Consider the following 16,752-nt stretch of genomic DNA (forward strand, 5'->3'; position numbering starts at 1 on the left):
TGAAAGTTGAAATGACTCCTTGTAGCAGGACTGAAAACAACATTAATCTACATCTCCATCAGAACTCTTGGGTGAGCTGGTGTACTGTTAATGAATAGTAATATTTTGAAAGATATCTTTTCTTCTGAGCACTAGGTCTCAACAGTAGACCCAAAATATTCAGTCAACCTTGCTGTAAACACATGTGTTGTCATCAAGGCTTTGTTGTTCCATTTATAGAACACAGGCAGAGTAAATTTTGCATAATTCTTAAGGGTCCTAGGATTTTCAGAATGGTAAATGAGCACTGGCATCAATTTAAAGTCATCAGCTGCATGGGATGCCTGGGTAGCTCAGTTGGTTAAGTGTCCGACTTCAGCTTGGGTCATGATCTTGCAGCCCGTAAGTTCGAGCCCCACGTCAGACTCTGTGGTGACATTTTAGAACCTGGAACCTGCTTCGGATTCTGTGTCTCCCTCTCTGTCTGCCCCTCCCCAACTCATGTTCTGTCTCTCTCTCTCTCTCAAAAATAAATATTAAAAAAAAATTTAATAAAATATTATAAAGATTTCCTTTTAGAAATTATGTTAAAAACCAGAAGTATTAAAAACCACAAGGTTGTCCACTAGTCAAGTAGTCTATTATATAATTAAGTATAAGAACAGGCTCTCAATCATACACTTAAATTTTACATTTTCAAAGAACAAAGTTGGAAGACTCATATTACCTGAGTTCAAGACTTACTATAAAACTACAGTAATCAAGGGACACCTTGGTGGCTCAGTCGGTTAAGCATCCGACTCTTAATTTGGGCTCAGGTCATGATCTCACAATAGTGAGATCAAGCCCCATGTCAGACTGAGCCTGCTTAAGAGACTTTCTCTCCTTCTCCCTTTGCTCCTCCCCTACTTGCACTCTCTCTGTCGAAAGAAAGAAAGAAAGAAAGAAAGAAAGAAAGAAAGAAAGAAAGAAAGAAAGAAAGAAAGAAAGAAAGAAAGAAAAGGAAAAACTATAGTAACCAAAACTTCATGGCATTGGTAAAAAGACAGGCACACGTCAGTGGAACAGAACACAGAATTCAGAAACAGACCCCGCACCTACATGGTCAATTGATTTTCCACAAAAGGACAAGGACAACCCAAACCAAGAATGAGTACTAATCTCTAGGACAAATTAACTAGTTTCTTCAACAAATAAATGGCTTTTTTTTTTTTTTTTTAAAGAACAAACACTTTTATTAAAAAAAACAAGAGCTATGGTAACAAAATGCCTGTGGACTTTATCTGGATCCCTGTGGAATAAGCCAACTCAAAAAGGGTACCTTTTAGACAGCCAGTAAATCTTAATATTAATTTGTTATTAGGTGATGTGAAAGAATTATTTTGTTTGATGTGATGATGACACTGTGGTTATAATGTCCCTATCGGTTAGAGATATATTTCCAAGAATTTATTAGGTGAAATATAAAGTCTAAGACTTATTTGAAATATTACAGAAAAAAAAAAAAAAAAAAGGAAGAAGGTGACAAAAAAAAATCGTTTTGAAATATACACAGAGCATGGTGCTTTCCTTAACAAAGGGCTATCTTCACGGGAGACTACCAGAGCCTCATCTGACCTAGGGAAAAGGCAATTAGCAAACTGGAGCCTCTCTCGCATTCCTGTCTCAATTAAGCAAAGAGGGTGAAAATGGCTAAGAAACTCTTCTGAAAGTCACAACCCAGGACTGTGACTCCCTAAAGAAAAATGGAGATTCAATCATAAGGTTATAGAACATCTTCCCTCCCCGTGACTTACAGCCACAGCAACAGGACTCCAGTATAACAACAGTGGGTTCTACCTGACAGAGCTCAAAGACGCATTCTATTTAACAAAGAGTTTTTGGGGAAACCCAAAGACAACAGGGAACACAAAAACAAGGACAGAGAGGAGAAAAGCCTCTGACACAGATAGTCCCGGCAAACAAAAAACATGGCTTATGGCCTAAGCACATATACTTAAAATCTCACACTAAAGGCCTATTTACCTCACTTTCTACTACACCCCAGTGCACCATGTTCAGCTTTCAACAAACATTTCAAGGCATGCTAAAAGGCAAGAAAAGCACAGGCTGAAGAGACAAAGTATCAGAACCAGGTTCAAATAAAATAGACATTCTGGAATTATGAGACGAAGAATTTAAAATAGCTACAATTAGGGGTGCCTAGGTGGCTCAGTCAGTTACACGTCTGACTCTTGGTTTAGGCTCAGGTCATGACCTTGCAGTTCGTGAGTTCAAGCCCCACCTGAGGCTGTGCACTGACAGGGCAAAGTCTGCTTGTGATTCTCTCTATTCCTCATTCTCTCTGCTCCTACCCCAATCGTGCACATGTGTGTGCGCTCTCTCAAGATAAATAAACTTTAAAAAAAGTCTTTAAAATAAATAAATGAATACATACAATAACTATAATTAATATGCTACAGGCTGTAATGGAAAAAGCAGACAGCATGCAACAATAGATATGGCTACAATAAGCAGGGAGATGGAAACTCTAAGAACAAATCAAAAGGAAATGTCAGAAAACAAAAGCAATATAACAGAAACGAAAAGGGTCAGTGAACTTAAATATATGTCGATAGAAACTTCCCAAACTAAAATGCAAAAAGAAAAAAGAATTTTAAAAAAGGAAAAGAATATCCAAGAACTGTGAGATAACTGCAAAAGAGAGAATGTGTACATAAGGATAACACCAGAAGCAGAAGAAATAGAAAAAAATATTTAAAGCAGTAAAGGCTGAAAGTTTTCCAAAATTAATGACAGACACCAAACCACAGATCCATAAGTTCAGAGACTATCAAGTATCAGTATATTGCCAAAAATCTCCACCTAAGTACATTATATTCCAACTGCAGAAAACAAAGAGAAATATCTGGGAAGAAGACAGGGGGGAAAAAACACCTTGCCTACAGATGTATAAGGAAAGGATTACAGCAGACTTCTCTTCTGAATCAGAAACCATGTAAGAAGCAAGAAGAAGGTGGAGTGAAATAGTTAAGTGTTGAAAGAAAAACAACTACCAATCCAGGATCCCATTATCAGTGAAATCATCCTTCAAAATTGAGAAACATTAAAGGGAAAAAAAGACAAGCTATAGAGTGGGGAAAAAATTTTGCAAAACACGTATCTGATCAAGAACTTGTTTCCAAAATATGCAAAGAATGCTAAAAACTCAACAGTAGGAAAATAAACCACCCAATTTAAAAATGAGCAAAAGATAGGGGGCCTGGGTGGCTCCATCAGTTAAGCGTCTGACTTTGGTTCAGGTCATGATCTCACAGTTCGTGGGTTCGAGCCCTGCATTGGGCTCTGTGCTGACAGCTTGGACCCTGGAGCCTGCTTTGGATTCTGTGTCTCCCTCTCCCTCTGCCCCTCCCCTGCAGGTGCTCCGTCTATCTCTCTCTCGTAAAAATAAGTAAACATTTAAAAAATTTTTTTAAAAAATGAGCAAAAGATGTGTGCAGACACATCACAGGAGTGAATAGATAAACGGCAAACAAGCATAGGAAAAAATGCACAAGATCACCTATCATTAGGGAGCTGCAAATTAAAACATGAGACACCACTACAGACCTATGAGAAGGACTAAAATGCAGAAGACAGACAACAGTAAATGCTGGCAAAGATGTGGAGCAGTGAGAACTCTCCTTCGTTGCTAGTGGTACTACAGCACAACACACCCCTTTTGAAAGGAAGTCTGGAAATTTCTTAACAAAGCTAAACAGTCTTAACATACAATCCAGCAACCACGCCCCTTGGTATTTACCCAAACAAGTTGAAAACTTACGTTCACACAAAAACCTGCGCATGGGGGCACCTGGATGGCTCCGTCAGTTAAGAGTCCGACTCTTGATTCGGCTTAGGGCATAATCTCCTGGCTCATGGGATCAAGCCCTGCAGTGGGGTCTGTGCGGACAGCACAAAGCCTGCTTGGGATTCTCTCTCCCTCTCTCTCCCCCTCCCCAACGCATGCATACACACACACACACACACACACACACACACACACACACACTCTCTCTCTCTCTCTCTCTAAGTGAAGACACTTGAAAAAAAAATTTTCTCAAACTGCACATGAATGTTTACAACAGCTTTTATCCATAATTGCCAAAAGCTGGAAGCAACTAAGATGTTCCTCAATAGGAGAATGAATAAATTACAGGCCCTCCACACCAGGGTATGTTATTCACTGACAAAAAGAAATGAACTTCAGTCCTCCCAGACATTCAAGGAGAGGGAGGATGAAGAGGTGAAGGCACGGGGGTACTTTCAGGGCAGTGAAACTATTCTATAGAAGAGAATTCTGTAAATAACAGTGGATACAGAACATTATGCGTTTGTGAAAGCCCATATAACTATACAACACAAAGAGTAAGCCCAAGTAGAAACGATGAACTTGAATTAACATAGTGGATCAATACTTGTTCATCAGTGATAACAGAGGTAGCGCACTAGCACAAAGTGTTAATACATAGTAGGAAAAACCGTATGGGAACTATCTTCACTATCTGCCCAATTTTTCTATAAACCTCAAACTACTCTAAAAAATACAGCCTATTAGTATTAAAAAATAATCATTGCTGTAAACCAGAATGCTATTGCCACCTTCAGTAAAAAGCAAAAACAACAAAGATATTTAGGTATTCATGTGTACCTATGCAGAGAAAAAGAATGAAATTTCATCTCTGAATGGTAAAATTATGGGTCATTTTACATTTTTTTCCTTTGGGTTTTCCTAAATTTTCTGTAACAAATACAAATTATGCATAATGCTTTTTGAAACTGTAAGATAAATAACATTTTAAGTATTCAGAAAATTAAGTACTTCTGCAAAACTCACTCCACACAGATTTGTAGCTAAGAGCACTGAAAAATCTAAGCTATTTACCTTCAGGCATAACTGTCTGGGTCATCCGGGATCCAGCCGTAGGGGCAATAGTGTTACAGTGAATGTTGCTTTTCTTGCCTTCAAGTGCAATAGTGTTTGAAAGGCCCAGAAGACCCAGCTTCGCAGCACTATAATTGGCCTGGCCAAAGTTGCCGTATATTCCTGAAGCTGATGTAGTCATAATAATCCTGAAAGGAAAAATCCATCTCTCAAAATCTCTTTCTCATGTTTTGACAACAATGCAAACTCCAAACTTAATTTTTTCTTTTTCCGTACTATTACACCTGTCAAAAGCAACTCTGTATACTGTCATTAGGTTCCTACAGTCATGATTCATAAAATAATAAAATATTCATAAAATAATATTAATAATAAAAGTAATCTCTCAAAATTTAACTACAAGATTTAACTTTTAAAAAGAATCCCCAATCAAGACCAAATAAATTCAAGTGTAAGAACGTATATTTATTATCTACTGAGAACAACAATAAATATTTATAAACAAAATAAGGTGGCAATATATGAGTTAATGCTACAATAAGAAGTATAAGAAAAACCAGTTCTAATTCTTTACTTCTCATTACACTGCCCCTTTTTGTGAATAATGTTAAATGCCTCATACTAAAACTATGCCATCTCCAAAACTGGACCCAATCTCACTCACTATATTTAGTCGACCAAAGAAAACAATTCACGTCATTCATTTTCAGAAACTGAGGGTCAGGAGAAACGCTCCAAGAACAGGTATCACAAACAATTTACTGCTAGAAAATGCGTGTGAACCATAAGTTAACAGGACAGACTGTGTCAGAGGGCACCAAGCCACCTCCCAGCTCTGCTTTGTTCCAAGGCACTCGCACAAACACCGCCACAGATGGGACCTACAGGTCCCAAACCATTTATAAAGACCAGCTCCTGTCTGACCAGTACCAGCCAGCTGGACACACAGCTCATCTCCCCTCACGTGATCAGTAGACACAAAATAATACTTTGGTTAAAAAATAACGTACGGCTGAATCCTCCATGTTTGTACTGTTAGAATATCAGAGAACAGCAGGAAATTCATTAATAATGAAAAGCAGGAGGTGAAAAGAAATACAAAGTTGGCCGGCTCAGCTAATATGTGGCTAAATGACCCCCAATTTAATGAGAGGGTATACGGCAACACTGCATTAAAAAGCCTGTGAGGGGCACCTGAGTGGCTCAGTCGTTTAAACGTCCAACTCTTGGTTTCAGCTCAGGTCATGATTTCACAGTTCGTGAGTTTGGGCCCTGCATCGGGCTCTGCGCTTAGAGTGCAGAGCCTGCTTGAGATTCTCTCTCTCTCCCTCTCTCTCTGTCTCTACTCCCCTTGTGCTATCTCTGTCTCAAAATAAATAAATTTAAAAAAAAAAAAAAAAAAAAAAAAAAAGCCTGTGCAGATCTGAATATATCTTCATTAATGTCAAAGCACTTATCTTTCCCTGGACATGAGGACCCACACACAGCGTCTCCAGTCCCCCAACAGCCACATGCAACTCTACCTCCCAAACTTCTGTTTCTTCATATGATCCCAAGCCGCCCGGGTCACTTGGAATGAGCCTCGTAAATGAACTCTATGGATTATATCTAAAACAACAAATTATTTTTATTACATATTTTGTTAAAAATTAGACAGGCATGTCTCATAATCAACATAAGCAATGATTTATTTATACAAAGACATCCATTTTATACCAAACATTCATTTAACTTTTTTAGTTAATTTACTTATTTTGAGAGAGAGAGAGTGAGTGAGCATGAGCGGGGGAAGGCCAGAAGAGAGAGAGAATCTTAAGCAGGCTCCACGCTCAGTAAAGAGCCCAATGCAGGGCTCAATCCCACAACCCTGGGATCATGACCTGAGCTGAAATCAAGAGTCAGATGCTCAACCAATAGAATCACCTAGATACCCCTATACCAAGCATTCAAAATCAACTATTGTCACACTACTCCCTGAGTAACCATTTTTTGCTTTTATCCCAATTATGTAAACAATCAATAGTTCATACTCATTTTCCCTATAATTCATGATAAAATTATTATAATCCCTGAGCACATCTAAATACAATGCCATCTTTATTTTAAAAATAATTTAATTTAAAAATCCACTACTACAGGGGTGCCTGGGTGGCTCAGTCAGTTAAGTGTCAGACTTCAGTTCAGGTCATGATCTTGCAGCTCATGGCTTCAAGCCCTTCATCAGGCTCCAAGCTGCTGGTATAGAGCCTGCTTGGATTCTCACTCTCTTCTCTCTCTCTTTGCCCCTCCCCCATTTGCGCTTTCTCTCTCTCTCAAAATAAATAAATAAACTTAAAAAAATAAAATCCACTGGAGCACCTGTGGATTGACTGAAGTCAATTGTCTGACTTCAGCTCAAGTCATGATCTCACAGTCCGTGGGTTTGAGCCCCACGTCAGGCCCTGGGGTGACAGCTCCGAGCCGGGAGCCTGCTTCAGATTCTGTCTCCCTCTCTTTCTCTGCCCCTCCCCTGCTCACACTCTCTCTCTCTCTCTCAAAAATAAATAAAGATTAAGAAAAAAATTTTTTAATCCACTAGTATAAATATCCAAGAATTTTACACATACATTGGGAATCAACACAAACATTAAAGTGTAATGTATATAATTGTTGAATCACTATGCTGTGCATTTGAAAATAATATAACATTGTATGTCAACTATACTTCAATAATGAACATTTTTAATGAAATAAATAAAATTTTGAAAAAGCGTGATTATAAACTACACAGTTCACTGTCCAGAAAACGTTGCTCACTATTTCCCTATTTTTACCAGGGTAAACTATAAATGAGTTGGGGCAGAGGGGGTAAGAAAATGGAGGGAGAGAGGGAGGAGACAGGGTTAAGACAGACCCATCTGCTTTTAGAGATGTCAATCTCATGAACACACAAGTTGGGGAATGATTCAGATAGACAAACAGCTGCAGATTTCATTTGTTCTCTTAATTATCAAGGTTTTACCATTACTTATTTTTGTTCTGATCTGGAACATCGACAAATGTTTTCACATGTATATTAGAAGAATAAGGTAAAAATGAAAAGAGAGAAACTTAAGAAAGAAAAAGAAGAAAGGGAAGGTGACTAGGGGGTTCAGAATAGTGAGCCTGGGATAAAAGCAGAGGAGGAAACGGCCTGGCCCCACCAGAGTGGAAAGGAAATCGAAAAGGTAAGCCCCTTTTGCTAACTTTCTCAGCTTCTTTTTTTGCCCCAGTTGTTAAAACAGAAAGAGGAAATTAAAAGCCCTTCTTTGCTTAATTCTCAATCATAAAAATATTTTGCTTCTTCTGAAAGAACTCCTGGCCATTGTCCCCAAAAGCACATTCTATAGACGGTGATATGATTTACCTCAGTTGCCATGCCTCCTAAGGTCTCAGCCACCTTTGTTTACTTTCGTTCTGACAGCCAGTGAAAGTAAACACATGAAGGCCAAACGGCGGGGGACATGGGACAACTGTGACTTGTTTGTTATCTAAACTCAATCTTTCTGGGGCTCCTGGGTGGCTTAGTCAGTTACGTGTCCGACTTCAGCTCAGGTCATGATCTCACAAGTTCCACATCGGGCTCTGCACACGTCAGATTCTCGGTCTCCCTCTCTCTCTGCCCTTCCCTGGCTCACCACCCCCACCCCCAATCAAAAACAAATAAATAAACATTTAAAAATAAATAAATAAATAAACTCAATCTTTCTGTGGCATTCCTAATGGGATTTTCCCCTACTCATTAGAAACTTTGAAATTACATCAATGGTTTTCCCTCCCCAGTTCTCAGAACTCCAACATCTTCGGTGCCTCACACCCCTTCTATATCCTGCTCTGGCTCTTGAAATAGGAATCACACAAGCAGCTAAGCATGTTGAAGACCGTTACAAAGAGTTAATACAGCTGAGGGGAACCTGGATGGCTCAGTCAGGTAAGTGTCCAACTCTTAATTTCAGCTCAGGTCATGATCTCACAGTTTGGAGATTCGAGCCCCGTGTCAGGCTCTGTGCTAACAGTGAGAAGCTTGCCTGCCATTCTCTCTCCCTCTCTCTCTGCCCCTCCCCTGCTCTCTCTCTCTCTCAAAAATAACTAAAAAAAAAAAAAAAAAGAGTTAGTACAGCTGGGAAATGCTAACATCTTCTCAAGAAAAAGGGGAAAATGACTTGAAAGGCACAAAATCCTTTCAGGTAACTTCTGTCAACTGATTTAAAGTTTTCTGGTTTATCAAATGTTAAAAGAAAATAAGCTACTTCCAAATGTTGTTGTCATTTTCAGTTGTAAAGTTTATTCATCATATTCATCATCTACATTTGGAGGAGAAAAAGTAGGCAGAAGTAGGTTTTTCCTTAAATATACAAATGTCTCAACTATTATAAGGTTAAATGGATAGGTTATGTCCCACAGAGATATATGTTACAAACAACTTACCCCAGTCTTCATCACTTATTCTAGCAAAAGAACCATCCCTCAGAATTCTAAAAACAATGATATTATATAGGTTAGAGGGGAGGAGTACCTACTTGGAAAAAAAAAAAATTTCACACATTATTTTACTTAAAATGAAAAAAGAAATACTCACCCAGCATTGTTGACCACAACATCTACAACACAAAAAAAGAGAAAATATATACATATATATCCAAGTCACAAATATAAAAGCAAGCATGTTAATTTGCATTGGCTTACGATTCATATTTCTTTCAAAATTGGGGTCCCCCCATGGAAAAGTAAATAATAATAGGAAAAGAGTGATATCAGAAAAAAATTTTATACCTAAAGTAAAATAACAAAAAAACAAAAACAAAAACAAAAAACAATTCACAAGTATCACATCCTTATCAGTGCTTTCCTCTCAAACTTACATATGTACGTTTTTCCACCTCCACCTTCTGCCAAAATTCTATCAGATTGTTTGTAGGATTAGCTGTTGTCCAACCTGTAAGGTTCTTAGCATTCAGTGGTAACCACAAGCCATCCCTCAATTAATCTCAGAATTCACTCAGAAAATCAAGTTTAAAAGATTTGTTTTTGCCACTCAAAAGTCAAAATCCCAGAAAGGAACCCATCAGAGTGAGAAACTAACGGCCTATCACAACACACACTTGTATTCCCACTATTTTAAAACAAAAAAAAAAAGGAACCATTTTTTTAAGGTTCTTGTGGCTGTTTTCACCCTGTGACTTCACACCTCTGTGGCCTCTATCCCTCTGTCAAACTATATGTAAACAAGTCCCTCATAAGATTAACCATACATAACTAGAAAAACAAAAGCAGGGGGAGCACATTCACATCATAAAAGTTAATGTCTTCCAGACTATAAACATGTTGGGCTTACCAGAGGTAATGTTTCCCTGAAGTAACTAATAACCTTTACTAAGAATGTGTGGAACTAAACGAAGAACATTATCTAGAGAGGGATAAACTAAACAATATATATGAAATGCTTCTTAAAAATTAAGATTTTAGGGGCGCCTGGGTGGCGCAGTCGGTTAAGCGTCCGACTTCAGCCAGGTCACGATCTCGCGGTCCGTGAGTTCGAGCCCCGCGTCAGGCTCTGGGCTGATGGCTCGGAGCCTGGAGCCTGTTTCCGATTCTGTGTCTCCCTCTCTCTCTGCCCCTCCCCCGTTCATGCTCTGTCTCTCTCTGTCCCAAAAATAAATAAAAAACGTTGAAAAAAAAAAAAATAAAAATAAATAAAAAAAAAAATTAAGATTTTAATTATATATAATTCATCTTAACTAATTTGCAAAACATTGAATCATTTTAATCTAAATCATAATTATCCCAAAATTCTACTGGGTCCTCTATTGCCAAAATATTTATTTTATAAACATATTTGAGGTATAATTAAATTATGATAAATAAGGAACTTAGAAAATGCTTCTAATTTTTTAAACATTCTTAAAATCTGAAAAAATATAAAACAAACTCGACACATTCTTGCATTAAAAAAAAATGCCACCTCTTAGCCCTTTGTGTGAATGAGGTAGAGTATATAAAATAATTTTTAAAACAAATCTAAAAATTTAGTTATAAAGAAGGAGTTTTGGGGTGCATGGGTGGCTCAGTTGGTTAAGCATCCAACTTCAGCTCAGGTTGTCATCTCATGATTCACGAGTTCAAGCCCCGCGTCAGGCTCTGTGCTGGCAGCTCAAAGCCTGGAGCCTGCTTCATATTCTGTGTCTCCCTCTCTTTGTGCTCCCCCTGCTCACGCTGTGTCTCTCTTTCAAAAATGAATAAACTTAAAAAAAAAATGTTTAAAAAAAGGAGTTTTTTATAAACCAAAATTACATCAAGAACATTTTATTAGGAAAGGTAGAAAGTGCTCTGTCAGGACCATAAACACAAAGAAACATCACCTATTCTTCCAAAAGCGTCCAGTGCTGTCTTCACAACCTTCTCTCCTGCTTCTACTGAATCTGGGGGAAGGGAGAATTAGTGTAAAACATCAGTAATATCCCTCACGAATGACTCCTAAATTCTGTGGATCAGAGCACAGGACAGATACTCTTCTCAACAGAATTCATTTCCACAAAAATAAATGTGTATTACAGGCACATAACAAATCAAAATATAGATGACCTAATGTTACAAAAGAAATGTAGCCCCTAAAACAATTATTTAACCTACTAAAAAAAGAGAGAGAGAAAGAGAAGGGGAATAAGAAGTATTTGGCAAACGCTATCTGAAACAGCACTGTCTAATACAACTGTCTGTCCTATTTCTGTACTAAGACAGTAGCCACTAACTACTAACCTTGAAGTGTGACTAGTATGACAGACAAACTGAGTATTTCATTTTGTTTAATTTGAAAAAGTCACACAGACACTTCCCCTTAAAGATGCAAATTAGAAATGAGGAGGGAGGAAAGGGGGTACACGTTTAATTTGAAAAAGCATGTCCAATGCTATATAACTACACATGGAGACACTGCATTATTAAATACAAAAAGTAAAGCTCAACAAAATAGCACAGCTTTCTTATTTTCTGTTCATCAGCCCAAGGGAAGAGCTCACAGGCCCGCAGTTGTGTGTCAAATGGTCAGGGGTCAACTCAACATCACCCCTGCCTTTCTCTGTACTCTCTGCCATCACTTGGGAGGAGCCAGGAAATACATTCCCTTCCCTGAGATCCATACAGTGGAGTTAGATCTGCCAAAAAGAGATACCCACTAAAGGACAGAAAAGTAGGAAAAGCCTGCAGGTGCGGGCAAATCTTATGAGCAGAGTGCCGATGAAAGCTCGCAGGCACATCTAGGTGAGCTGTGAGAACCACAGGCTGCAGGCTGACAAGGTTACCCGGTTTCCCAGACATGCCCTTCCAATGGTCATGCAAGCCTCTAATTCTTTGCATTAAAACGCTTCACACTTGGAAACCTAGAGGGGTCTCTGTTTTCCTCACTGAATCTTGGGTGATACGGGTTGCGTGTCAAAAGTCGGGGGGGGAGGGGAAGAGGAGGGGGTCTGGAATTATTATCTTTATAAAAGTGATTCTTTAAACTCCAGAACTTAAAAAAAAAAAAAAAGTTGAAAACATTTTTCTAGATCCTCAGTGTGAAGAAGATGCTAAGATGTCTGTCTCATTATTCCCTGGAACACTCAAAACAAATCATTTCCTATTTCCCTTCCCTTAAAATTTCAAAATGAAGGGGCGCCTGGGTGGCTCAGTCGGTTAAGCGTCCGACTTCAGCTCAGGTCACGATCTCACGGTCCATGAGTTCGAGCCCCGCATCGGGCTCTGGGCTGATGGCTCAGAGCCTGGAGCCTGCTTCCAATTCTGTGTCTCCCTCTGTCTCTGCCCCTCCCCCGTTCATGCTCTGTCTCTCTCTGTCTCAAAAATAAATAAACGTGGGGCGCCTGGGTGGCGCAGTCGGTTAAGCGTCCGGCTTCAGCCAGGTCACGATCTCGCGGTCCGTGAGTTCGAGCCCCGCGTCAGGCTCTGGGCTGATGGCTCGGAGCCTGGAGCCTGTTTCCGATTCTGTGTCTCCCTCTCTCTCTGCCCCTCCCCCGTTCATGCTCTGTCTTTCTCTGTCCCAAAAATAAATAAAAAAAAAAACGTTGAAAAAAAAAAAAAATTAAAAAAAAAATAAATAAATAAATAAATAAACGTTAAAAAAAAAAAAAAATTTTCAAAATGAAGTCACTGGCAATCTAATTTTATCTCTGGCCAATAAAAACAATCTGATTTGCGAAGAAGTCAGTAAGTACTCATTTCTGTTTGAGAAGGTTCCTTACAGATACTATTATGATCAATGTACCAAATGCTGTTTTCCTCCTGGCTTCATTTTAATGCCTAACTTTGAGTCTTAAGTTTTTCTACAGGTAAGAAAGTTACATAAGCAATGATTACTTATGCAAAATGGAACGCAGTGGTTGAGTAGAGAAAGGGGGCATTTCACTTCCCACGCTGTATTACTTCAAGAGCTGTTCTAAAACAATTTTTAAAAGAAGAGTCTCATGTTACTCTGTAGAAATACATAAAATGTTTCAGCTAAAATAGGTCTTCCAAGAACAAGAGCATATTCATATCCACATTATTAATAATTTACTGATTTTATCATGTGCTTATCAATAAAAATATTACATAAACAATATGCTAAAAGCTAGACTCATGAAATAATCTACATCAAAAGTTTATGAAAACCTCATATGTTATATAAGATAGATAGCCAAACAGATTTGGCTGACTCAGGAAAAAATCTAATCTCCTAATCACAATGGAATGCTGAGGTATTTGTTCAATGATCATTAATGGGAGCAAAAGCGTTAATTGAAGGAGAATAAAAGAGTATAGTTCTTTCGAATATCCTACCATAGTTGGCCACGGCTTTTCCACCTTTACTTCTTATTTCTTCAACAACCTTATCAGCAGCAGAGGAGCCTTTACCAACTCCCCTGAAGTCCCCACCTAGGTCATTCACTGCAATGCAAAAACATACACAAGTCATTTCTAGACAGTCCAAATACGAATTGGAAATAAAATCCTACAATGAATATATTTCTTCAGTCACCTCTTCAATTCCCTCCTTCGGTAACCCCATCTCATTAAACACGCCATGACAGGCGCCTGGGTGGCTAAGTCAGTTAAGCATCCGACTCCTGATTTCAGCTCAGGTTGTGATCTCACAGTTCACGAGTTTGAGCCCCAAGTAGGGCTCTGCGTTGACAGAGTGGAGCCTGCATGGGATTTTCTCTCACTCTTTCTCTGCCCCTTCCCTGCTCGCAAGCATAACGCTCTCTCAAAATAAATAAATAAACCTTAATAAACAAACACATCATGAGATACACACTTTCAAACATGCCTCTTTGTTTTTAGATACAGATATGAAGCAGATATTAAACACAGGCTCACGTCATGAAGTGTTCAACTTTGCAATGGTTTTCCTTTTTTGGAAAGAAAAAGAACATGATTCAACCCAATTTCAGCAAAAAGAAGAAAAGTATTCATAAAACATATTGTATCAGGGTGTACAATAAAAGAGAGAAAGATTATTTATTAAAAGAGATCAGAAACTACATATAAAACTCACGCATTCAGTCACTGATTGATACCATGACTCCATTATTATATGTTAAACAAGTGACCACGCTCACTACATAGCATCTCCCTATATCCAGCCATAAAGGTATAAACATTAATTGAGCATTTACTATTACCAAGGAAATCTACGGAAAGGCACAAAGATGTGTAAAAGTGGTGTCTGTCCTCAAAGACTTTCTCATCTACTGAAAATTAAGTATGGGATGACTACAATAATGCACACATTTTATTTCTTTTTTTTTTAATGATGACTAACCAATCTTTTTTGTTTCTTTAATGTTTATGTATTTTTGAGAGAAACAGAGACAGAACAGGGTTGGGGCAGAGAGAAAGGAAGACACAGAATCCAAAGCAGGCTCCAGGCTCTGAGCTATCAGCACAAGAGACCGATACGGGGCTTGAACTCACAAACCATAAGATGGTGACCTGAGCTGAAGTCAGACATTTAACCAACTGAGCCACCCAGGCGCCCCTGCACAGATTTTAGCAACAAGTGTATGAAGGTAACAAAACTAAAGAATGGGGACAAATAACAAAGTTAGTTTTATGTGACAATTTAAGGTAAAATTTATATAATAGTATGCAAAACCTAATGAAACGATAGATAGAGCAAGACCAAAGAACTTGAAAAACACAATTTAATAAAAACACCTGGGACAAAGAAATAATTTACTTCGCAAGATGAACATTTGGGGAGTAAAAAACTTACCAGTTAATAAATGGCATGGTAGCATATACTAAAATTTAGTTTTTTTTAACATTACCAAATTGACGGTTGCCACGTACGGAAAAAAAATTTTTCTTCTTTTGAATAGTTTTTCTTTCCCCCCCCCCCTTTGGATGGGAGTCAAGGCTGGTGGGACTGGGTGATTAAAGAATGACGCAGAGAAAAAGCCAATACCAAGGCACCTGGGGGCTCAGTCAGTTGAGTGCCTGACTTTGGCTCAAGTCATGATGTCACAGTTCATGAGTTCAAGCCCCACATCAGGCTCACTGCTGTTAGTGCAGAGCCTGCTTTGGATCCTCTGTCCCCCTCCCCTACTTGGGCTCTTTCAAAAATAAATAAATATTAAAATAAAAAAGAGAGACATTAGAAAAAGCCAAGGCCTAGCCATACTGAAAATCCACTAAGTCAGGTGTATTTTCACATAACGTTTTTAAGGAAATGGGCTTCTCAAAATGTGGCCTGGGATACATTTTTCTAACAATACAGTCTTATTGTCTTACCACAAATACAAACCGGTATGGAGGCACAAAGTAAAGAAAAGAGGTTTACATTATCCCTCAAGAGATGAAGAAAAGATTCTCAAGACTCAATTCCTATGAAATGTCCATTTCCGTGCAATTATTCCAATGACAGGAAACAACCAGTAAAAAAAAAAAAATCAAGATTTTAAGACATGCAGCTAACAGTCTTTTAAGAGCCTTTTTAACTAAGTAAGGGAAAGTTCAAAAGCGAATTGGCAAACGGGATATTTAAGAAACAACTGTTCTGTTGTGCAATAGAACACTACCCTCAAGTGGAAACTGTTCAAAGTACAACCAAACACGTAAGCACTGAAACCTGGGTAAATAATTCACTGAGGTCAATGATTTGCAGTGAAACAACGTGAGACAGATTTATTTAAGACAAGTCTTTACACGAGAGTGCACTAAGTTAACCCTGACCCCCATCGGTCATGCCATCATCACCAGACCTAAATCACAGGGTTACAACCTGAACTACAAAAGCACTCTGCTTTTGTGAAAACCTTTTTTAGCCACTGTATTATGCAAAGAGACATGTATCCATACTGTGTGACACTGTTACCACTCAAACGTGTGGCGAAGGAATAATAGTAAGTAAGTATATTTTTAAAATACCAATGCTACCTTACACTGGGATACGTAAACTGTGCATTTGTAAAGAGCCATGACGTACACTGCTGCCTCTGATGTCCATAGACCTTATTAGGAAGCTGGTGGGAACAGCTGTTTCAACTTTCACGGATAAGGAAAATTTGGACAAGTTCAGAAACCTGCCCCCAACTCGAACGCAGTATGAAATGGCAAACCCAGACTAGAGCGCGGACGAACTAACAGTGCCTCTAATGCTGTAAACAGGTCTCTTTTATCCTAAAAAGGGTGTAATTTTTTCCACTAAATGAAAAGAGAACAACACGGAGTCGCCATACTATTTTCACTGTTCATCAGCCTAGTTCACCAGGAATCTTCTCCAGAGAGCCATAAATGTATCTAAATATTTGAAGGACCACAAAATGTGGACGCAGTGCAGATGTAGGGGTAGAGGC

At 38.6% G+C, this 16,752-nt stretch overlaps 1 protein-coding gene across 2 annotated transcripts in view; it reads right to left on the reverse strand.

Moving 5' to 3' along the window:
- The window catches only part of HSD17B4 (hydroxysteroid 17-beta dehydrogenase 4), an 88,160-nt gene that overhangs the window by 58,250 nt on the left and 13,158 nt on the right, over window positions 1-16,752 (reverse strand). For both annotated transcript variants that reach the window (XM_058738272.1, XM_058738279.1), the window contains exons 3-8: window positions 13,733-13,840; window positions 11,281-11,340; window positions 9,501-9,522; window positions 9,350-9,396; window positions 6,427-6,511; window positions 4,904-5,091 (exon numbers count right to left, since the gene is read on the reverse strand). In XM_058738272.1, the coding sequence (XP_058594255.1) occupies window positions 4,904-5,091; window positions 6,427-6,449 (211 nt within the window). In that variant the 5' untranslated portion in view covers window positions 6,450-6,511; window positions 9,350-9,396; window positions 9,501-9,522; window positions 11,281-11,340; window positions 13,733-13,840. The remainder of the gene's footprint in view (window positions 1-4,903; window positions 5,092-6,426; window positions 6,512-9,349; window positions 9,397-9,500; window positions 9,523-11,280; window positions 11,341-13,732; window positions 13,841-16,752) is intronic.

This window comes from Neofelis nebulosa, chromosome 1, assembly GCF_028018385.1.
Source record: "Neofelis nebulosa isolate mNeoNeb1 chromosome 1, mNeoNeb1.pri, whole genome shotgun sequence".
NCBI lineage: Eukaryota > Metazoa > Chordata > Mammalia > Carnivora > Felidae > Neofelis > Neofelis nebulosa.